Source organism: Hemiscyllium ocellatum, chromosome 39, assembly GCF_020745735.1.
Source record: "Hemiscyllium ocellatum isolate sHemOce1 chromosome 39, sHemOce1.pat.X.cur, whole genome shotgun sequence".
In the NCBI taxonomy this organism is placed as follows: Eukaryota; Metazoa; Chordata; class Chondrichthyes; order Orectolobiformes; family Hemiscylliidae; genus Hemiscyllium; species Hemiscyllium ocellatum.
This window is the reverse complement of record NC_083439.1, coordinates 37306362-37330109: the sequence shown is the minus strand read 5'-3', so window position 1 is coordinate 37330109 and position 23748 is coordinate 37306362. Positions and strand designations below refer to the sequence as shown.

Below are 23748 nucleotides of genomic sequence, written 5' to 3'. Positions count from 1 at the left end.
CGGGGACTAGTCAATCTGTTCAAGGCATCCCAGACGATTTAGCCGTGTCATATCAGAGATGGCAAAGTGACAGCCTGTGAGATTCTAATAACTTAAGCAACAGGAGAAGATTACAGTCAAAAAGCAGGAAATAATATCTTGGGCACCTTGCCTGCTGCAGCAGACTAGCACTGACCTTAACTTCCCAGGGACTTTGATTGGCAGCAGCAAGGTTTCTCGTGCCGGCGATGACGCGGCGGCCCCGCCCAACAGCCAATGGGAAGCACCACGCCGTGTGTGACGTCAGGGGTAGGCTGAGCGGGCCGCTTTGTCCGTGTAAACAGGCCCGGGGAGGCTAGGCCCTGCCAAGCCGGTGGACACAGGGCGCTCGCTCTTTGCCAGTTCGTTTTCGCGTTATTTTAATTTCGCAGGTAGGTTACCACCGCCGCGAGATTTCAGGCGAGTCATGCCCAATCAGTATATTCTTTTCCCCTCGCACTTGCGGTTTAATGTACCGGCCACCGCGGGCTTGCGGCCTGGTCAGGTAATTTCCTTCGTCCCACCCACAGCTGAAGGGATTGATTTTTGTGCCCTACCTACTCTTGCTTTATTTTATAACTATTATTCTCGCTCCCCTACCACTCAGGCCTTGCACGCCCTCCACTTGAAACCCGAACCGACAGAGGAAGCGCCGAGAGGGGACGCGGCTGGCCAAGTGGGCGGGGCCTGAATCGATTTGACTGACGTCGCCGTAAGCCAATGGGAAGTGGGTGAATCCGGTTTTGGCACCGTGATTGACAACGTCGCGGGGAGTCTGTGGCCACTCAGGTTGGAAGTAGTGGGCGGGATTTCCGGCTGTCTGTATGAACCGTGGGGAGGAGCTGGATGATGTCGGGATCAGGTCTCCGGTTTGGCAGTGTTTGCTGCCAGGGCACGGGAGATTCTGGAGCGGAAAAAGGCCGCCGGGAGTTGATGACTTATTGCCCAGTGCAAAGGTGTAAGGGGGGGGCGCGGGGTAGGGTGGAATGGTCCGGTTTCATATCGAGGGATATTCTGTTCACTTAGCGAACTTGTAAAACATGACTCAGGAGGGGCTGGGTTTGTCGGTGACTTTTGGGGCCTGGCGGTTGCCATGGTGAGAAGGCGCGGGTGGGTGGGGCTAAACGGTTCCCCTTCGCCCCGGAACCTGCTTCTGGGTGGTGATGTCATGTACATCACCAAACGTACAGTCCCTGAGCCTTGTCATTAGTACATTGTAAGTAAAAATATTCAAACTTTTTTTTGAAAACAGTATAGAGTCTTTAATATATTTTTTAAAACCCTCGATATGAGTCTGGCTGCATCGAAACGATGACATTCTGTAAGAAAAACATTTACTTTCTATATTTGCTACTTTACATTTTGTAAATAACGTTTAAGGACCTAATTCCTGTCGCTTTTTGAAGTTCTTGAGAAGATTTGTAGGTCAGGATACGAATGAGGTTGTTGACTTACTCGGCTGGTAAGTTTGCTTGCAGACGTTTCATGACCATGCGAGGTAACGTCATCAGCGAGCCTCCGGTGAAGCATTGGCGTCCTGTCCCGGTTTGCTGAGATCGGTGATGTTTCCGGTTTTGTTCCTTAGTAGTTGGTATATGGGGTCTAACTCTACATGTTTGTTAATGCAATTCTGGGTTGGTTGCCAGGCGTCCAAGAATTTCTGTGCATGTCTCTGTTTGGCTTGTCCTAGGAATGTTGTACCAAGAGACAGGATCAACTCTCACTTGTGTTCACACATGGACAAAGAAAGACACCAATTCAACCTGAACAATGTATCTATCCAAGGGCAAGTCAAACTAAGACATCCACAGGAATTCTTGGGGGCCTGACACTCGACCTGGAACTCTGTTAGCTAACATGTAGATTTAGACCCCCTATACCAACCACTAAGAAACAAAACCAGAAAAGATATCAGCCACCACAGCAAACTGGGACATACAAATAGCAAGTGGGTCAGAACACCCAGTGCTTCACTGGAGGTGCACTAATGGTGTTACCTAGTATGGTGATAAAACGGCTGCAAACAAACTTACCAGGTCAGCAAGCAAGTCAATGACCTCAGTTTTACATGTCTCTTCCCGATTAAAGTATCTTTACATGTGTTTCTTTTTGTCTCCAAATCACGAAAGTTAGTTCCCATTTTCTCAGGCCAAAAGGCTGGATGCACTTGGTAGTCTAATATAGTGTTAAAGCCTGTAAGACTGATACCGGATGGATTGCCAAGGCATCAGAAGCTGACATGACAAAGGCCTGCCTAGCTCAGTCTGCCCTGCAATATTCTTACTAATATCTGCCCAATGATGCCAGATTTGGGAGAGCTGTCCCAGAAACTGGTCAAACCACATCGTTCTCACAGACTGTCAGTAAGATAGCATTCAATTTGTAAGATTAACTCATTCCTGATTATACTCTTATCCATTAGGAAGGGTATATAATCAAGGTCATGCTGCCCTGGAAATTCTCAACATTGATGTATCATTGCAAAAGCTCAAAACCTGGACAAGGAAACCTAAGAGAATGTCTATTAACATCATATTCTCAAAACACCCAGGCATATAACCCTGCCAGTTGTAACCAGTGACATCACTCTGCTCTGTAAATTAATGCTTCACCCAAATGCTATACCCGTGGCCCTGTGGGGTGTAGAGGGGGTGGGCAGGTTGGAGGTGGAAAGGCTCGTGTGTGGGTGCCATGGGGCAGGCAGTTCATATTCAGGATTGATCAAGAATGCATTCGGGTGCTTCAGAGGGAACAGTACCTTTGCACTTCTGAAGAAGGTACTGTGTTGGAAGTGCATGTTTATTCAGTTTGGCAACTGATGAGTTGGGAAGGGGAGAAAGCTGACATGAAGGCAATGGAATTATAAGTTTTGAGGGCTTCATCCTGGAGGGGGTGTCCTTAGTTGAGTGAAAAAAGATGAAGTCAGAAACACTGAAGTCAGACAAATATGAGAGAAAATTTGGAAGAATGGGGCATTGGGTAAATTGTGGATTTGCATCAGAAGAGGGAAGATTTAAGGGATGAAAAAAGTTTGAGAAAGCAAGAAATACATACCATTGAGCAAGAATAGATTGGAATTGTTAGTTTACTCCAGAAGCAGTGTGTGATCCTACAACCAATGGTTGATAAGGCTCTGCAGTATCCAGTCAATGTTTGATGGTTAGTTGAGCAACTGTTGAGAGAAGAAGACTGCATGAGCACCTAACTTTGATAGAGCCTGACGTGTGAATGCAAAGACCAAGAGAACTGTTTGCAACTAACTTCAACCAGAAATGCTGAGTGATTTAGCCATTTACTCATCCTGAGACCCTCATATCACAAATGCTAGTCTTCAGCCAATTGAATATACTGTAAGTAATGTCAAATAATGGCTGAGTGCACTAAATCCAGTAAAGCTATGGGACTTGGCAACAAACCAGGTGTAGTGGGTTGTGATGGGAGATTCAGCTCATTTTATGCATGGGCCAACTGCTTTTTGTCATTTATATAAATGACTTGGATGTGAACCTAGGGGTATAGTTGGTAAGTTTGCAGATGACGCCAAAATTTGAGGTGTAGCGGACAGTGAAGAAGGTTACTTCAGATTACAGTGAGATCTTGATCACATGAGCTAGTGGGCTGAGGAGTGGCAGATGGAGTTTAATTTAGATAAATGAGGTGCTGCATTTTGGAAAGCCATATCAGAGCATGGCTTGTACACTTAATGGTAAGGACCTGGGGATTGTTACTGAACAAAGATCTTGGGGTGCAGGTTCATAGTTCCTTGAAAGTGGATTAGATCCCCATACAGTCTGGGGACAGGCCATTTGGCCCAACAAGTGCACACCGACCCTCTGAGGATTAACCCACTCAGACCCATTTTCCTCTGACTGATGTACCTAATACTGGGCAATTTAGCATAGCCAATCTACCTGACCTGCACATCTTTGGATTGTGGGAGGAAACTGGAGCACTGGGAGAAAACCCAGGCAGACATGGGGAAAATGTGCAAACTCCACACAGACAGTGAACGAGGCTGGAATCAAACCCAGCTTGGCACTGGCGCTGTGAGGCTGCAGGGCTAACTACTGAGCCACACTGCCATCCATTGTTTTATGAAAACAATGACTGCATAAGGGAAGTGTTCTGTTTCTAAATATACTGGACCAGCCTTGGGGCCAGGAACAGCCCTGTTTAATTTGACGGTCTTGATCCATACAAGGCACAAGAAGAAGGCATTTGGTATGCTTTTCTTTTTGGTCAGAGCATTGAGTATAGGAGTTCCGAGGTCATGTTGCGGCTGTACAAGACATTGGTTAGGCCATTTTTGGAATATTGCGTGCAATTCTGGACTCCCTCCTATAGGAAGGATGTTGGCAAACTTGAAAGGGATCAGAAAAGATTTACAAAGATGTTGCCAGGGTTGGAGGGTTTGAGCTGTAGGGAGAAGCTGAAAAGGCTGGGGCTGTTTTTCCTGCAGCATTGGAGGCTGAGGGGTGACCTTGTAGTGGTTTACCAAAATTATGAGGGGCATGGATAGAGTAAATTGACAAGGTCTTTTCTCTGGGGTGGGGGAATTGAAAATGAGGATGTAGGTTTAGCTGAGAGAGGGAAGATATAAAAGGGACCTAACGGGCAACTTTTCACAGAAGGTGGTTCATGTATGGAATGACCTGGCAAAGGGAGTGGTGGAGACTGGTACAATTAAACATTTAAAAGGCATCTGGATGGGTATATGAATAGAAAGGGTTTAGGGGGAATATGGGCAAAGTGCTGGCAAACAGGACTAGATTAGGTTAAGATATCTGGTTGGCATGATCGAATTGGACCGAAGGGTCTTTCCGTGCTGTACATCTGACTGTATATCAGTTCCCAGAAATAGTGACGATCTGGTCATTCTTGGGACATTGATATTTGAACTTTGTAGTGGGGTAGCTATTCTACTGTGTTTTATTTTGACAGGTTTAAAAATATTCATACAGCAAAAGGGTTAAGCACTTGTGCTATTCCTTTAGCCACATGAGAGTTTGAGAAGTGAATAGTAAAGAAGTTTAGGGAGGGAATTCCAGAGCATTGAGACTGTGGAGTTGAAGGCACAGTCGTCAATGCTGATACAATTCAAATTGGGAATGTGCAAGAAGCCAAATTATGTGACCATTGATCTGAAACGTTATTTTTGATGCTTTTTCTATAGTCGCTACTTAACCTGCTGAGTATGTCCAGCATCAACAGTGTTTTACTTCAGTCATTTGGGAAAATATTGTTATCCAGCTATCTATTTTGCTACTGCTGGGGACAACCCATGCATTTCGATGTAATGAACCTCTCTTTGCTCTTGAAGGAAGCCCTGTTTGTGAAACTTGACAAGGTTACAGATGAGTTGTGTGAGATAGCCGCGCTCGGAGATCTTGTTAATGCACAGGATTGCATAGCATCAATGAATGACATAACGTGCTGGCCTAATCAACAAGCCCATGCTGGTGTAGTGTTCTAGGTTAGCGTCCTCCCTTTCCTCATCTATATCTCCCATTGCAATCCTCTAATCCCTTCTCCCTCAGTTGCTTGTCTAACCTCTCCTTAAATGCTTTCAAACTATTCAGTTTAACCACTCCGCTGGCAATGAGTTTCGCAACAAAAAAGTTTCTTCTGAATTCCTTTATTTTATTTCTTGCTGAATAATTTCATTTTGGTAGCCCCAAATTAGAGGAAACAACCTCTCTGTATCCCCTCTTTCAAAACAGTATTTAAAGGCCTCTAATAGGTCATCTGCAGTTCTGTTTTTTTTACACAATTAAGAGACTGGTCATTCAATCTTTGCCTGATCTGTATATCAATGCATTTGTGGTGTCACTTTTAAACTTTTCTGCATCTTTGCTAGTGTCTCCATATCTTTTTATAGCATCAAGTAGAAGTATAATACAGTACCATATAGATTTGATCTAAACAAGGTTCAGTACAGATTGAGGAGAAAGTGAGGACTGCAGATGCTGGAGATCGGAGCTGAAAATGTGTTGCTGGAAAAGCGCAGCAGGTCAAGCAGCATCCAAGGAACAGGAGACTCGACGTTTCGGGCATAAGCCCTTCTTCAGGAATGGGCTTATGCCCAAAACGTCGAATCTCCTGTTCCTTGGATGCTGCCTGACCTGCTGTGCTTTTCCAGCAACACATTTTCAGCTCAGTACAGATTGCATAGGAAAGAAGTTGTTATGCTCAATGTTATTTCGCTACAACTAAAGCCTGATTTAGGTTTTAAATCATCACCCCTCTCAAATTGCAGCTTGTGAATGCTTTATTTGTGCTTGTAGAGAAGTACTTGTGCATCTATTCTGTATTTCTCCCTCCAGCAGTGTTTTGTGTTCAAAATAGTTAGTGGTTCTGAGAGAAGATTTGGCTGAAGTAAGCATATATGTAGGAAATTGCTTGAAGTAGCTGAGTTAATTAACTGTATCTGGTATTTTCATTGGTTTCCTCCCCATTGGGTAAGGTGTTGCAGTGGGTGTGACCTGCTGAAGTGACATCACATTGACTGACAGCTGATCTTGTGCTGACGAAACAATAAGTATTACGGTAAACCTGGGGGTGGGGGAAACCTGTATCCAGTCAGGGATACAAATTATGCAAAAATCAAGAAATTGAGGTATATGCTGATCTTTAAAATCATTTTAATGAGCGAATTGGTTAGTAGAAAATTTTTAAACCAAGGATGATTTTCTAGCCTAAAATTCTGCTATGGTCTTCTATAATTAAGCTAGCATACCTGAAATCTTCAGTGAACAGAGTAACTTATTCTCCTCTTTCTTTGAACGTATTTAACATTGAATTATTATGCAGTGATTTAGTAGGTGACGTGTGCTTAGTGAGTCCAGATGTCAAGGATTGGTAAAATGGTCTCCACGGTTTTTGATATAATGATGACATGTTAGTTCTCAAGAAATGGGATTGTTCTTTACTTTGATAATTAATCCACTGGACCTAATTCTTTCCTTGTTATGATTCTTTCTTTTCAACTTCTTGGTATTCTTGCATTTTAATCAAACAGGGGAGAGAGATGTTCAGTTCAGATTTTCTATTTGCCTGTATGTACGGATTTGTAACAAACTTCAGCTCAGCTAATCTGAGGGCTGTTGTCAGGCTGTCTTTCCTTAACTCAATAACTCTTAGTGCCACTCTGTCTCAAAGTAACAACCTGACTACTCCAAAAAGCAGTTTTATCTTGCACAGGTAAAAATGTGCACTACCTGATTTTCTTCCAAGTTGCAAAACTCTCCTAGTATTTTGAGTGTACGATAGTGTACAACTTCCATTCCAGTTTATAGTCTAAAAAGGAAAAAATGTGGTCCCTCACACTGTAGCATAGATAAGTACCAAATTCAGAAATTATAAATTTATATTTTCTAAGCTTTAAAATTGTTGTACAAGATAATGGTTCTGAAAAGGTTAATGTTGGTGACTGTACAAGGACTTGGGGTCACCAAGACTTGGGTGAAGAAAAGGCAGAACAGCTTAGAATCTGTTGAGTGAAAATAGTTTGAATCCCTTCCTATGTCTAACTTGCTAATGTTCCTTGTACATGAGGCAATACACTTCATTGGGTCTTGTCGTGCAATGTCCCTATCTCTTAACCAGAAAAAGATGTTATGTGTCCAAGTAGGCTGTAATGAAAAGATGCTCTTTTACAGTTAGTTAATTCACTGATCTCTGTCACTGTAGTCCCTTAAACCAGCAAAGAAAATAGAAAGGTGGCGGAAAAGTTCCCTAGCTACAGTCTAGTGTCTGGCATCAAACTAATTGACATTACTAAACTATCTTTGCATTGAAGCTGTGGAACGATGCCCCATTTGAGTTGCTGGTCCACATTTGCTAGCTGTACTGTTTGCCACTGATCGTATAACTGGTGTAATCAGTTGAATGTTTTCATTTACTTTTTGCTCCTGCAGTGAAACCTGCAAGCTTCTAAATTTTTAAAGTTTAATTCTACCCCTTGCTCTGTACTATCCCTTTTTAGAAATTTGTAAATTCATAAATGTATGAACACCATATCACTGTAATTATGCATTATTTTCTGTAAATCTGTCCTTTCTTTGTTTCTCTTCATTCCATTTCTCCCACTTCCAGAGCAAGACTTAAATGTACAGTGCCTGTTTTGTGATGTTAAGTACCTTAGTTATCTTAGTCACTACTCCCTTTATTATCCATACCCTGTTTTTACAATAAAACTTATTTTTTATAACTGTTTAAAAATTATGAATTAAAGGTAACAATGCAGTGTCATCCCAGTTGTTCAGAACAATGAAACTGTGGACCACAAATGATGAAAGTTTGGTTCCTTTCTATGATAGATCAAGTCCAGCGGAAATGACAGGCATAGTCATGGGTGTGCAAATAATAGATATCGTGCTCTAGCCACATTGTGGGAAAAAAATTCACAGGCACACTGTAGCTAAATGTATTTTGCTTGTGTATATTAACAAATGTGTACATATAATTTCCATGGAAGTAAAGTTCTTGATAAAAAGAATAATTTTACCAACATATATACGCATACTGTCATGCAGTGAATTTTGAGTGTGAACTTATGATCAAGTGTATTACTGTTACTAATTTGAAATGCATTTAGCTATATCTGCAATGTCAGCAAATCATCAGTGTTCTAGAGTGCTTAGTACTCCACATTGAGTTAAGATCTTGACAGACAAGGAGGATTATAATTGCATTCTGCAAACGCTGATTTGAAAGTTGTTTTTTTTTCCTAATGTTCTTTCCAAGCTGTTTTGCGTAGAGGTCAGTACAGCTTACAACACTATATTGCATTTCTGGTTTTGCATCTGTCCTATCTTGTGACCATGACTCTTGAAATTTTCTAACTTTCTCTTGCAAGACCTGTTGGAGGAACATGGCTCAAGAAACCAATCAGACTCAAGTGCCTATGCTGTGTGCCACTGGCTGTGGATTTTATGGGAACCCACGAACGAATGGCATGTGTTCAGTTTGCTATAAGGATTTTCTTCAAAGGCAAAACAATAATGGTCGAATCAGTCCTGGTAAATATCTTACTCAAAAAAACATGCAACCAATAATTGAAGTTGATTTTTTTTAAACTGGCCATAAATTTATTTTCTGCTTAAAGCCACACTGGGAGTGAGGGAGAGATTTTATTATGAATTTGAAAAATAATGCCACTACATAGAATTCGGTATCCTGTTGAGGTGCTGACTCTTGATTTTCAATATCTTCAGATTGTGATATGGCCTGGTTCTAAGTAGTTATGCAAGACTCTAAGTAGAGTCTCAAAGCAACACGTTTTTACTTGATTATTTTGTGCAGCACCCCCCTTTCAGGGAGTGATCTGATTGGCCTCTGCTTAATTAATGTGCAAGTAATCTACATTGCTTTGAAATTGAATTTTTTCATTGCATTTAAAAATACTGGATGCCATCAGAACATGGTGCCGCTATGTTGATGTATGATTTGTATCTCTTGCAATATGTTGTAACGATGTAGTCTTATCAAAGAAAGTATAATTTTCCCAGCAGAGAACAAAAGCCCCCAACCCCTCTACATATGAAACTGGAATAGTTTTAAATATTTACGCTCTCATCAGCTGATAGTTGATAAATAAATTCCAATTCCCCAGTTAACATGTTGATATTTCCCTAGAGATGACTAGATTGTCCTGCTCTTCAGGCTGTTCTGAGAGGATAGGTTGAATTTATGGAACTTCCTGGTCAGTTGCATTCAGACACGTGTAGGAAAGTGGGGAATTTTGTGGAATGAAGGGTATCTTTCCCCTTTAAAACCCTCGTCTTTTTCTACCTTTGTTTTGAATTGCTTTTAAGAAGGTACATGTCCTTAAGTATCCTGCTAATGTTTTTTGCATGATTTCTATAAGTTCTAATGAGTTGTATGAAATTGAAAACGCTTTTCATTTTCTTTACTGTATTTAAGACTTCCTGTATGTTTATGTTGCTGCATTATTATAAGTGCAAAATCATGGTGTGTCAACTTTTTATCCATGAAGGACATTGCTGTGACCAGGTTTCTCTCTGCTGTTGTGATTTGGGCAACTTGCTTGTGTTCTGGGTCTGTCTTATGACTTCCATGTGCCAATGGTTTGGTGGTAATTACCCTGATGGGCTTAGGCTTAGTTGGAAAAGAGAAGCTAATAATCAGCCAACCAGGATATTGGTGACTAAGTTATCAAGTGGCTTATAATTTTATTTCACATTTTGTTCTACACCTCCAAGTGTTTTTGAATTAGTCATAAAGTTGCAGAGATGGACACGTGAAAACAGACTCTTCACTCCAACTCCTCCACGCTGACCCGATATCCAAAATAAATCTGGTCCCATTTGCCAGCATTTGGCCCATATCCCTGTCAACCCTTCTTATTCATATGCCCATCCAGATGCCTTTTAAATGTTCTAAACATACTCAGCCTCCATCACTTCCAGTGGCAGCTCTTTCCATACGTACACCACTGTCTGTGTGGAAAATGTTTCCCCTAGGTCCCTCTTCAGTCTTTTCCCCACTCACCTTAAACCTGTGCCCTCGAGTTTTGGACTCTCCCCACCCAGGGAAAAGACCTTGTCTATTTACCCTATCCATGATCTCAGTGATGCAGGGAAAATAGCCCCAGCCCTTCTCTGTAGCAGAAACCGTCCAATCATGGCAACATTCTCTTAAATCTTTTCTGAATCCTTTCAAGTTTCACAACATCCATTTTATACCAGGGAGACCAGAATTGCATGCAGTATTCCAAAAGTGGTCTAACCAAAGACCTGTACTGCCGCAACATGACCTCCCCACTCCTATATTCAATGCTGTGAACAATAGAAGCAAGCACACGAAATGCTGCCTTCACTATTCTATCTACCTGTGACTCCACTTTCAATGAACTATCAACCTGCACTCCAAGGTCTCTGTTCAGCAGCACTCCCCAGGACCTTACCATTATATGTCTAAGTCCTGCCCTGATTTGCCTTTCCAAAATGCAGCACCTCGCATTTATCTAAATTAAACTCCAACTGCCACTTCTCAACCCATTGCCCTACCTGATCAAATCCCGTTATACTCTGAGGTAACCTTCTTAGTTCCTGATTTGCTACATCTCTCCTTATTGTAGGGATACCAATGATAAACACAGCCACATTTCCTAGCTTCCTCTGTTTCCTAAATGGCACATAACCTTCAATATTGAATTCCCAATCTACTTTCCAGCCATGTCTGTAATGACCACCTGATCAGATCATACTTATTCATTTCCATTTCTGTTTTCCGTTCATCAATTTTGTTTTGAATGTTATAGAAATTCCAAGTGAAGAATTTTTAGTTTTGCTCTTCTGCCCTAGAAGAAACTGGCAGTGAAACTTGGTAATTACAGTTATTACTCTTCCAAAACTAAAAGCAAAACTGCACAGCATGCAAAAATCCAGAAATGACCGTTGGCAATTCCACATTTTTTTAGTTCCATGCATTCTGAGGCAGACTTTGGATAACAAATGGCAGGCCTAGAGTTTCTGCCAAAAAAAAGTCTGAAAAATCGACACCTCATTGATTTGAGACAAAATTTGTTGGAAAGTTTATGTCCATAGTTGCACACATGGAGCCTCTTTCATAGTTTCCCTCCACCGTGGAAGGAAGTCAGTTGCTCATCAAGTCCATACCAACCCTCTGAAGGGCATCCCACCCAGACTCATTCTATCCTCCCCACATTATGCCAGTATAACTTTATTTTTGCTGAATGTTAAATGCTTTCATTGTGAAAGAAACTGTGCAATCAAAAAAAAATTGAATCCATTACCTCAGTTGTTCATTACTTTGTGTACTCCAGTTTGAATCATACTTTAAATTATGAATGTCACTAGTAAATTGTAAAGCCATACTTAGAGATTGAGATCCATGTTCAATCTCCACATGTGGGATAAAGTTCATCACAACTTGCAATGTGCCTTCAGTACGTTGGAGGAAAACTGTTTACAATTCCACAGGAATCATTCCGACAGCAATAGTGAAACTACCATATTACTACTACTTTTGTATTCGGTGAGCAGCTTTCTTAGTTGCCATGTATGTCCCTGCAATATTCTCATATTTATTTATATTCCCACTAACTGTTTCAACTCTTAAACTTTAGTTTTTCAAATATCTTGTTATATAATTTTACTTAAGATATTTATAGATTCAAAGTCATACAGTACAGAAACAAACTTTTCAGTCCAACTCGCCTATGCTGACAAGGTTTCCCAAACTAAACTAGTCTCGCTTGCCTGCATTGGTCCACATCCCCCTCAACCTTTCCCATTCAACCTGCATCTCCCACTTCCTTCTCAGTTCATTCCACTTATGAACCAACTTGTTCTGCTGTTTGTTGGCTCCACTATGATAATTTTCTGATATTTGTTAAAGATATAAAAATCTAGCTTCTCTAGTTTGTATTAATAACAATGTTTTATAAAATAAACTAAATTATTTCCCCAGAATATTGTCCAGTTTGCGATTCAATTGCTATTTATCTTGCCTTATTCTGAGGGTGAATGACCTATAAATGGGGCTTTAGCAGATTAATTCGATGGCTGAACATTGGGTTGTGCATTTAAAGACATCAATTTTGTGTCTTTTCTACCTACCTCTCCCCCCCCCCCCCCCCCCCCCCCCTCATTTCCTGTGGGAGAATCTGCATGGTGTTTTCTGTTTACTAAACGATAATGTTTAACATGGAGCTTGAACATCCACTACTTTGCTACCCAATCCTTCAAGTGTTTTGTAATTGCATCAATTAATTTTAAAATACATTTTTAGAAAATTGGTATCCACAGTTGAATTTGTCATGAAGCTACCCTATTTTAACTGAACTAGCAGTAGGTACATACAAGAGGTAAGATATATTTGCTTAGGAGTAAGATTAAGAGTAAATTTGAAATAAAAGTTGAACTTAAAAACTCTTTCACAAATTCCTGATATCCCAAGTGTTTTATGACCAATGAAATACTTCTGGTGTAATGTTTTTTTAAAAAAAAAACTGCTAATTTGCACCCAACAAGGTCCCTATTTAAAAAGAAAATCTAATAATGACCTGACAACTGGTTTTTGTGATCTGGCTTAATGAATAAATGTTGACCAGTTGCTGTGAAGAACTCGGTATTCTTTCTTTGAGTAGAGCTGTGAGATCTTTGCATACACTTGAGAGGAAAATTGAGTTAAGGCCACATCCATAAGTAAGCACTTCAGACAGTGCAAAACTCCCTCTATAACATAATAGAATCCAGACGACACTTCCATGTTCAAACCTCCAGTAATGTGTAGCCTTCTGATTCAGACGTGCAGAATTCAGTAACTGAACCACGATGGCATTAATCATGTAACCTTCCAACTGCCCTTATTTCCAATTAGTGTGAAGACTAGAAACTCCTGGAGCACTGTTAAATTAACCGCCTTCATAAAATACATATTTTAGAATACGTTGTATAATTCATTTTTTCTTCATGCAGTGTCTCCCAATTTGAACAGTTTATCTGAAGTGTATCCTGTTCAATGTACACAAGATAATCTCCCAGCAATACCATCATTTTCCTCCTCCTCCTCCTCCACGTCAAGCCAATCAAGGTATGTAAACAACTTCTATCCTGGGAAATTGATGTCAAATTTAAAGCTATTTTAGGCATAATAAGAAATGTTAGAACTGAACTGTTTTTGTAAATAATATAAAACTATAACAATCAAGTATATTTATTAATGACCAATAATATACTTTCATAACTAGCAGATGTACCTGTTAACAACCTTTAAATTATTTGACTCAAACAAAGATTTCTGTGTACAATTACTGGTTTCTATTGGTCCTATTTTTTTTAGTTGAATAAAGCAGACATTTGTAGTTGATTTTTGTATTCCGTTACAGGCAACAAGTGTGACAGAAGGATTGATGTAGCCTTGCAAGTAATAAAGTTAATGTCATAATACAACATGTTAAGTGGCATAATCTCTGGAATTTGTATAGTTTAAAGCATTTTGCATTCAAATTGAATGCTTTCAAGAATGTTTCCCTAGTTCAGTGCACAAATCACATTTCAATAATATGATTTTAAATACAATTTCTATTTCTGAAGATTATTGTATGTTCTGAATAATGGTACAAACCTTTTTTGGCATATGTTTGATGTCTTGAAGTTGTTGATCCATTGTAATTAATCAACATTTTGATAAATAGTGATTAATTTAAAATTAGTCAGTATTCCTACGGAAAACTTAAGTTTATTGTTACGAAGACCTGTGCTGCAGATTAGCAGTGTCACTTAAAAAGAAATATCAAATGCAAAAGTTTATTTCTAGAAAGATAGGAAGAGATTAAGGAACTTGTGCTAAACCTATCCAGCCTTGGTTTGACCTCACTCTGATTACTGTTTGCAGTTCTGGTTCTCCTATTAGAAATAAGGTATGCAGGCTGGATAGGAGATTTATAAGAATAATACCAGAAATGTAAATTAATACATTTTGGGAAAGTATGAACAGTCTTGGTCTATGTTAACTCTGCGGAACGAGCATAACTATAGGTTATCAATATCAGGTGGTCCCCAAATATTCCAATACGGGATTCCAGAATAATCTTTACTTAAAGAATGGCAAGAAAGTGGAATTCACTATAACATTGAGAGATTGAAATGTATAGTCTAAGTACATTTAAGGGAGCTTGGTAAGCAAGGCAGAAGATTGTGGTTATAACTGTAGATCTAGATGAAAATGAACCATAAAGCTTGGCATCAACCTGTTGGGCCAAAAGGCCTGTTTCTATGTCATTATTCCTCCTAGTCTCAAGAGTTATTTTATACAACCAATCTGTAAGTTGCAGTTTCCCAGGCTGTATATAACTTTTAATACTGTATCCATCATCCCCTGTCGCCAACTAGGGTAATTAAGAATAGTAAAGGAAAACAAGAACCCTGGCACTCCAGTTTGGAAAGCAAAGTTGAGAAGATAACATTTGCAAGTTGGCTATATGGGCACAAGATCAGATTTGCTGAAAACAAGAAAAAATATAGCTGGAAATTGCAGGAACAGAATGCAATTCAGAAATCCTTTGAGGTTTTGCTGTGTGGATTTCTAAAATCTATTTCCAATAGAAGGAATTTGTCTTTGTTCCTGCTTTTGCCACATCCAGTTTGATCCACTTAGCCCTAGGAACTATATCCTGTTGCTGAAAACATTGTGTTATAGCCTAAAACTGCTTTCTGTGACAGAGAATTCTCAGGCTGAACACTCTCTCAGTGAAGAAATTTCTCGTGCTCTCAGTCCTAAATGACATACCCTGAGACTGTGTTTGTTTGTTTCTCCTGCAACCCCCCCCCCCCCCCCCCCAAAAAAAAAACAATAGTTCTGGACTCATAATGAGTACAGAAGGAAGCACAACAAGCAGTGGAAAAAAATCAAGAATTGTGGATGGTTGAAATCCGAAACAAAAAAGTAAATTATTGGAAAACAGCAGGTCTGGTGGCATTTATAGAGAGAAAGTAGAATTTACATTTCAGATACAGTGACCTTTCTTGATAACCGAGAGCATGATGCGCACTGCAGGGACTAGGTTGACAATTTTTAATTTATTGGATTGCTAAACCAGTGATTTAAATGAATCTGTTTGAGACCCCCCCATAATATTGTTGATAAATATTTTCTCATTGCATAATGCCTCGTCTAGAATAGTCTGTTCTGTAGTCCCTCCGTATACTGTATTAGGTTTAGAAAAAGAATGATCGCATATAGAGTCCAAGAAATCTTCCTCCACAATACTGTTGCAAGTTTGGTTTGCCCAATCTGTATGTAAATTCAAGTCACTTGTGATTTATTTTATTGCATGTATCTCTGATTTTTTGTTTAGTGCCTTTTCTCTACATCTTCACTACTGTTTGGGGGGGGGATGTAGACAGTCCTAACCACACTTAATGCTCCTAGTGTTTATCTCCCAAAACAGATTCAACAGCATGTTATGAGCCAATATCTATCTTTGGTGTGGCATTGATATCCTCCTTCACTTGCAATGCCACCTGACATGGTTTCCTTTTTGTCTGCCCTTCCCAAATAATTCCCACCCTTGATCACCCTACAGCCATATCTTTTGAAATCACAACTATGTCATAATCATTTATATCTATTTATGCTATTAACTTATCTACCTAATTACAAGCACTCCATGCATTAAAACGCAAGCCTCTAGATTTGTCTAATTAGTCATCTAGTATCTATGTTAGTTTGTATTTGTGTTTTTTTTAAATAGTGCCTGGGTTTAATTGCAAGGGAGAGGAATAGTCATTGCTCAATTTAACACACATGAAATGTTCTAGAATTAATGGATTAATTGGAACAGTGGACAAATAGAAACCAGTAACATTTATGTTCAGTGGATGATTGTGTATGGGCCACATGTTCTTAAGTGATTTTGGAATGGTAAATGCACAATGCGTTGACATATTTAAATTTGGTGTCAAAAGAAATCTGGGAAAAATAGTTTACAAAGAAGAAATTTTCCATAAGCATTCATAAACCTCTAAGGTTAATTAATGGCTAATATTAAGTGGGTGGTTTTAAAGTAATTTTCTTTCATTTGTCTTCTGTCCTTGAGATTCAAAGAGTCTCCCTCTTTGTTCCATCCTGCAGCTGAATTGGTATTTTAACAATCATGCTTGTTGGCATTCAATTGTATTCAAAAAGATACTGCCGGTTTAGAGCTTTGTCTTTAAGAGGACAGGTTCTTGTGCTATTCTGTGGTCATTGAATGTTGCCACATCAGTCAGTTCTACTAAAATTGTCCCTTATTCCAGAACTCTGCAGGAGGTTTAAAAATAAAATTCAGCCAATACAATAACAATACACATTTTTGCCTCTCTGAAATCATTTCAAGAGCCAAACGTTTTTGTTATCAAGTACTTTTCTCTTGTGAACAAATTAAGTTTTATAATTTGCATTAGTTTTGTGTGTCCTTATCTGTGGTTCTCATCAGTTTAAACACCATAGAGTGTTTACAAACAGATGTGTGCTAGTTGAAATTCTTTATTTTAGATTTTAGTGAAGGTGTTGCATCTCTTGAACATGTCATCTCTTTTTTTTTTAAAAAAAAAAGCAGAATAAAGCATTTCTTGCTAACATGTTCATGGATCAGTGCCCTGAGTGTTACCTTATGGCCACTGGTCAATCTGGCCACATGGCAATCGCTAAAAATAGAGTTGGGAATTCTACATCCGATCATTGTTTCTCAGCTCTTGATCAATTAATGTAAATAGTAAGGAAAGGGCTTTTATAAAGATCCTTCTCCTGTGAAAATCTCAGTTATGGGACACTATTGTTAAGCTCATTAACTAATTTTAATTAAGAGCTGTTGTAACTTGTTTGTTTTTGCTGTTGCGTTTTTTTTCATCAAATTTTAAAATAAATTAGTTTAATATGGTAAGGTTATAAATGGAGAAAGATGTATGAACTGTTGTATGTTTACTCAACCTTCAGTCCACAACCAATAATGGGAAGAGGGAAAAGGGGAAGAAAGCAAAGAGAGAAGAAGGGAAGATCTATTAAAAGAGAGGGAAGAAAGGGAAGGAAGAGGTAAGAAAAAGGATTAGAAGGGAACATAAATTTAAGGAAGAATAAGCAAAATACAGGAGGAAGTTAGAAACTCTTGAAGATTTGGGAATATGAGAAAATAACTATTGCGCGTCAAAACCAGTTCATGATATTAAATTCTGTGAATGGTTCATCTTTTCTCTATTAAGCTCTATGTGGATCTTTTCCACAGAGAAAAGTTAATCTCTGATTATTTATGATCTTTTAACAGCAGAACTATAATGGTGAAGAGGTGATTAAGGCATATTTCCTGATGTAATTTGCTGCTAGTTTCACATTCTTTTGGCTATCGTTTTTTTTGCTGTATTTTCTCTGCACGGGCTTTCCTTTGCAAGAGCTCTATAGATGAAATGTGCAACTTAATTGAGTAAAATTTAATAATGCAAAATTTAATTGACAGATTTAAAACTAAATTGTGTATTAAACAACCAATATTAAAGGTTACTTCACATGATGCTTTTACTGTAGACATGAAGGTGGCCCTTTATAGCAAATCCTCAATACAAGTGACCATATTTGACACTGTCTATATAGAAATGGAATGAGAATTCAATTTAGTCAGCAGTTAAGATTTTATTTGGTTTGTGACTTGCAAATAAAGTTTAGAGAGCAACATAGAAATAGAATCATATGGTACAGAAAGAAGTTTTAGGATTCCTAACTGGACTGAAGAGAACTGTGTGTAAGTTGGGAATTGTTTTTGCCCACTTGGCAAAATAAATGCCTGCTTGGTTAGATTAGTAACAAAATAATATCTCACTAGTGTGCACAGTAAAGCAATTGATGGAATAGTTACTCTAAAGGAATTCTTTTCGATTTAGATGTGGAAAATAAGGAATCTGAGTTGTAATCATCATAATCCACTTACATTTCTTTCTATTGGCCACAGATTGGAGTGCACTTATTTTCCATATTTTATCATAGACTTTAAAAGATAGTTTAAATTATATTGGAGAGGGTGGAAAAGTGGTTAATAAATTTGGTTTGCAAAGCTGAAAATGAATACCAAGGGAAGTTTAATTTCAACCTTTTTGTTTCCTTATGTTGTAAAGATTGTAGCAGAAATTTATTGTCTGGGATCAGAGTTGATTAGAATTAAGAATTTTGTAATCCTATGTATCTAGTCCTGATAATTTGTGTAGTAAACAACTTTTAGCTTTTATACAACAACATTAATGATGTATATTTAAACATAGTATTCTCCAGTTATTATTGCACTTTAGCATTATTTTGGACTTAGTTGATTTTTTTTTAAATCAACTATCATTAGGTTCCTTTTATCCATTTTAACAACAATTGTTGTTATGGCTATTGGACAATGAATGTGTTCTCAATATTTTTAAATTTCAAAATGTTAGAAACTGCCTGTTGTTTAGCTTTAACTGTTTGTCACAAAGAAGAAGTGGCTTAATGCTTAAAATACTCAGTTTCAACCCTGTGTTCCAAGTAGAACTTTTCTAAACCTCCCATTATGTTACATTTTAATTTTATGTTTTCATTTTACTGAGTTTATTAAAATTGTTAGAAATGTATTTGCGAGGAATTTTCATTTTCATTTAAAATATTAACTGCTCCACAAATCTGGGTGTCATTTATCTCTCCTCTGTTCTTTGGTAAGCAGTTCCTGAAATTATTTTGTGTCACTATTTTTCTCTCCTAATTTAATTGAATATTTCTTCCCTGTTTCGATCTGCCTTCCCTTCCTTTTCAACAAATTGTTTCTTTTCTCTCCACATGTAAAGTATAAATTGCAGTTCTTAATCTACAACGGATTGTGAATTCCACAAATTGCTGGTCAGGACAATAGAGGATCTATGAAACTTAAGGCTGAAATGCTCTACATGACTCAAATTGAAATTGTTTGAACTTAACTGCTTTTGACCTTGTACTCACCCACATTACAATCTACACACCACACTTAACTTCTGTATTGCTTAAGCTAACTTAATTTGATTATGGGGTAGGAATAAAACTTTGAAGGGGGGGAGGGGGAGTTATGTTTCTAGTGGCAGGCAAAGCTAACAGAAAAGTGGTTATGGTGAACGGCACCAAATATTAAATGAGGATAAAAAGAAGGAGTGAAAATGGAGGACACTGAGAATTAATGATAGCTATGGAGGAGGACAGTAACAAAACTAATGGGAGGGTGGGGGGGAAGATTTGTGTATGTACACTAACACGTAAAGAATTAGTGACATCCTCAGTGCTTGGGAGCCTCCTGTGAAGCGCTTCTGTGATGTTTCCTCCGGCATTTATAGTGGCTTGTCTCTGATGCTTCCGGTTGTCAGTTCTTGCTGTCAGCTGCAGTGCCCGGTATATTGGGTCCAGGTCAATGTGTTTGTTGATAGAATCTGTGGTTGAGTGCCATCAACAAACACATTGACCTGGACCCAATATACTGGCCACTGCAGCTGACAGCAAGAACTGACAACCGGAAGCGGCAGAGACAAGCCACTATAAATGCTGGTGGAAGCATCACAAGCGCTTTACAGGAGGCTCCCAAGCACTGAGCATGTCACCAAGACAGGGGACGAAACATCTGCAACACAAACTCCCAGCTCGGTGAACAGAACCACAACAACGAGCACCCGAGCTACAAATCTTCTCCCAAACTTTGAATGTAAAGAATAAACTTGGAGAATGAGAAATAGTTGCCATTGTGGAAGAAGAGACAATAACGTTATCTTAACTGAAGCTTTGTTTCAGAAACATCCAAGCTAATAATATTTTTTTACAAATCAAGAGCACATTAAGTGATGGGTTATGGCAATACTTGCTGTGGCATAGATTTCAGCATCGGAAAGGAAACATTAAATTTGATTTATAACTGGTCCCTTTAATTGAAAGGAATATACTGTAAAGATGACTCTCGATAGGCTTAAGAGAGACAGGGTAGTTGTCATGGGGGGACTTCAACTTTCCAAATATTGACTGGGAACACTACAGTATGAGTACTATAGATGGATTAGTTTTTATCCAATGTGTGCAGGAGAGCTTCCTGACACAGTATGTAGACAGGCCAACAAGGGGCGAAGCCACATTAGATTTGGTACTGAGTAATGAACCCGGCCAGGTGATAGCCTTGGAAGTAGGTGAGCACTTTGGTGATAGTGTTCACAATTCTTCTGTTATGTTTACTTTAGTGATAGAAAGGGATAGGTATATACCACTAGGCAAGAGTTATAGCTGGGGGAAAGGCAATTACGATGCGTTTAGGTAAGATTTAGGAAACATGGGATGGGGAAGGAAACTGCAGGGGATGGGCACAATAGAAATGTGGAGCTTATTCAAGGAAAAGCTCTTGTGTGTCCTAGATAAGTTTGTACCTGTCAGGCAGGGAAGAAGCTGTGGACCGCAGGAGCCATGGTTCACAAAGGAAGTGGAATCTCTGGTCAAGAGCAAGAAGAAGGCTTATGTTAGGATGGGATGAGATGTGAAGCTCAGTTAGGATATTTGAGGGTTACAAGGTAGCCAAGAAAGACCTAAAGAGAGAGCTCAGAAGAGCCAGGAGGAAACAGAGAAGTTGTTGGCGGATAGGATCAGGGTAAACCCTAAGGCTTTCTATAGGTATTTAAGGAATAAAAGAATGGCGCGAGTAAGATTAGGGTCAATCGAGGATAGTAGTAGGAAGTTGTGTGTGGAGTCAGAGGAGATGAGGGAAGCACTAAATGAATATTTTTGACAGTATTCACTCTAGAAAACGACAATGTTGTCCCGGAGAATACTGAGATACCGGCTACTAGACTAGGTGGGATTGAGGTTCATAAGGAAGAGGTATTAGAAATCCTGCAGAGTGTGAAAATAGATAAATCCCATCCGGGCCAGGGGATTTATCCTAGGATCATCTGGGAAGCCAGGGAGGAGAGTGCCGAGCCTTTGGCATTGATCTTTAAATAGTCATTGTCTACAGGAATAGTGCCAGAAGACTGGAGGATAGCAAATGTGCTTCCCTTGTTCAAGAAGGGGAGTAGAGACAGCCCTGCTAATTATAGACCAGTGAGCCTTACTTCAGTTGTTGGTAAAGTGTTAGAAAAAGTTATAAGAGAAAATCACTTAGAAAATAATAATTTGATTAGGGATAGTCAGCACGGTTTTGTGAAGGATAGGTCGTGCCTCACACATTATTGAGTTCTTTGAGAAGGTGACCAAACAGGTCGATGAGAGTTAAACGGTTGATGTGGTGCATGCGGATTTCAGCAAGGTGTTCGATAGGGTTCCCCACAGTAGGCTATTGTACAAAATGCGGAGGAATGGGATTGTGGGAGAAATGGCTTACTGAAAGAAGACCAGAGGGTGGTTGTTGGTGGGAAATGGTCATCCTGGAATCCGTTTACCAGTGGTGTACCACAAGGGTCGGTGTTGGGTCCACTGCTGTTCATCATTTTTATAAATGACCTGGATGAGGGCATAGAAGGGTGTGTTGGTAAATTTGCAGATGACACCAAGGTCCGTGGAGTTGTGGATAGTGACGAAGGATTTGTAGGTTACAGAGAGACATAGATAAGCTGCAGAGCTGAGAGGTGGCGAATAGTGTTTAATGCGGACAAGTGTGAGGTGATTCACTCCGGTTGGAGTAACCAGAATGCAAAGTACTGGGCTAATGGTAAGATTCTTGGTAGTGTAGATGAGCAGAGAGATCTTGGTGTCCAGGTTCGCAGATCCTTGAAAGTTGTCACCCAGGTTGACAGGGTTGTTAAGAAGGCATACAGTGTTTTAGCTTTTATTAAAAGTGATCGAGTTCCGGAACCATGAGGTTTTGCTGCAGCTGTACAAAACTCTGGTGCGGCCGCATTTGGAGTATTGTGTACAGTTCTGGTCACTGCATTATAAGAAGGATGTGGAAGCTTTGGAAAGGGTGCAGAGGAGATTTACTAGGATGTTGGCTGGTATGGAGGGAAGATCTTCCAAGGAAAGGCTGAGGATCTTGAGGCTGATTTTGTTAGAGAAGAAGCTTGAGAGGTGACTTAATAGAGACATATAAGATAATCAGAGGGTTAGATAAGCTCTCCCTGTCCACCCTTTTTCCAAGTATGGTGACAGCAAGCATGAGGGGACATAGCTTTAAATTGAGGGGTGACAGATATAGGATAGATGTCAGAGGTAGTTTTCTTTACTCAGCGAATAGTAAGGTTTTGGAATGCTTTGCCTGCAGCAGTAGTTGATTCGCCAACTTTAAGTACATTTAAGTTGTAATTGGAGAAGCTTATGGACGTACGTGGAATAGTGTAGGTTAGATGGGCTTCAAATTGGTGTGACAGGTCGGCGCAACATTGAGTGCCGAAGGGCCTGTACTGCGCTGTTATGTTCTATGTGCTCTATGTAATCCCAAGACTTTACAGATTTAATTTGTTGGAAGAGGTCAAAGCAGACACTTGTGTAGAAATGGGTTGGTAAGATTGGAGGGTTTTAATTGTTCTTGGGTTAAATGAGTGAGACTTACTGAATCATTCAACATTGCTTTCGCTTGTAGTACGTGAAAAGGAAAGGAGCAAATGGGGTTTGGTTCCAAAGGAAGAACTAGGACAGTTCAACTTGAAAGTGGCAGGGGAAAGGATGTAGGGGAGTAAGTGAGACAGCTGTCGAGTGTGTGTTACTGGAATGATTGATTCCTGATGATGGGCTTATGCCCGAAATGTCGATTCTGCTGTTTCTCGGATGCCGCTTAACCTGCTGTGCTTTTCCAGCAACACTGTCTCGACGCTGATCTCCAGCATCTGCAGTCCTCACTTTCTCCTAACTGATCAGCAGCTGCTTTGGTTTAGTATTAAAGTTGAGAGGGGGAAATTAAAGGTTTTCTTTAGGAAATGCATAAAGAGGAACAAGCTATGGAATATTTAGCTGACAAATATTTGTAATTTCACAAGTAACCTTGCAAAGCAGTGGGAAAACCTCGTGTGAAATTGATGCAATACAGTTCAGTATTATTTGAAATTGAAGAAAGATTGTAATGTTGGGCTTACAACATGAGACAGAATTGGTGAAGAAAGACGTGTAATGCCTTAAGTTAAAAGTAAAATTACAAAGAATGATTGTTTTTCACAATCTAGACTACACTAAAACTACACCAAAACAAAAACTGTGACCACAATCCATCATTACATAGGTCACGCGCTGTGCTCTTTCCCCAATGATAAATGCCTCTGGTTGGGC

General features: G+C 39.4%; 2 protein-coding genes across 12 annotated transcripts in view; one reads left to right on the top strand and one right to left on the bottom strand.

Moving 5' to 3' along the window:
- The window catches only part of LOC132834422 (bcl-2-related protein A1-like), a 50756-nt gene extending 50012 nt beyond the window's left edge, over nucleotides 1–744 (bottom strand). For both annotated transcript variants that reach the window (XM_060853355.1, XM_060853358.1), the window contains exon 1: nucleotides 176–744. The gene's annotated coding sequence lies outside the window, so the exon portion shown is untranslated. The remainder of the gene's footprint in view (nucleotides 1–175) is intronic.
- Nucleotides 1–23748, top strand: part of zfand6 (zinc finger, AN1-type domain 6) — a 55120-nt gene that overhangs the window by 7486 nt on the left and 23886 nt on the right. The window contains exons 1-5 of one of the 10 annotated variants that reach the window (XM_060853342.1): nucleotides 271–410; nucleotides 626–730; nucleotides 8876–9038; nucleotides 13485–13599; nucleotides 17485–17580. In XM_060853342.1, the coding sequence (XP_060709325.1) occupies nucleotides 8891–9038; nucleotides 13485–13599; nucleotides 17485–17580 (359 nt within the window). In that variant the 5' untranslated portion in view covers nucleotides 271–410; nucleotides 626–730; nucleotides 8876–8890. The other 9 variants (XM_060853341.1, XM_060853340.1, XM_060853338.1 and 6 more) reach the window with 9 other exon arrangements.